We start from the raw sequence: 415 nt of genomic DNA, 5'->3' as shown, positions 1-415 counted from the left end.
CCTCTGAGTCGGAGTCCTCCAGCAGCCGTCGCTTTCTGGCTTCCTCCAACAGGGCTCTGTGGGATGGAAGATGGGAACCTGGATGTGCTCTGCACAGGGAACAGGGCCTGGGATGCGCCTGCTGGGGTGGCGAGGGGCCTGGGTGCCTCGAGACCTCTTTCTGTCCTCAGTGAGCAGGGGTGGGAGGGAGTAGGGGGCACACAGATTACTGTCTTTTTTTTTTTTTTAAACAGACAAGGTCTAGGCCGGGCGCGGTGGCTCATGCCTGTAACCCCAGCACTTTGGGAGGCCAAGGTGGGTGAATCACGAGGTCAGGAGATCGAGACCATCCTGGCTAACACGGTGAAACTCCGTCTCTACTAAAAATACAAAAAATTAGCCGGGCGCGGTGGCGGGCGCCTGTAGTCCCAGCTAC

General features: G+C 58.1%; 1 protein-coding gene across 1 annotated transcript in view; it reads right to left on the bottom strand.

Moving 5' to 3' along the window:
* The window catches only part of CCDC94 (coiled-coil domain containing 94), a 24,428-nt gene that overhangs the window by 8,676 nt on the left and 15,337 nt on the right, over nt 1–415 (bottom strand). The window contains exon 6 of the mRNA XM_011967463.1: nt 2–56. Coding sequence (XP_011822853.1) covers nt 2–56 — 55 coding nt within the window. The remainder of the gene's footprint in view (nt 1; nt 57–415) is intronic.

This window comes from Mandrillus leucophaeus, unplaced genomic scaffold, assembly GCF_000951045.1.
Source record: "Mandrillus leucophaeus isolate KB7577 unplaced genomic scaffold, Mleu.le_1.0 Scaffold8, whole genome shotgun sequence".
NCBI lineage: Eukaryota > Metazoa > Chordata > Mammalia > Primates > Cercopithecidae > Mandrillus > Mandrillus leucophaeus.
The sequence above is the reverse complement of the archived record's forward strand: the minus strand, read 5'-3'. Positions and strand labels throughout refer to the sequence as shown.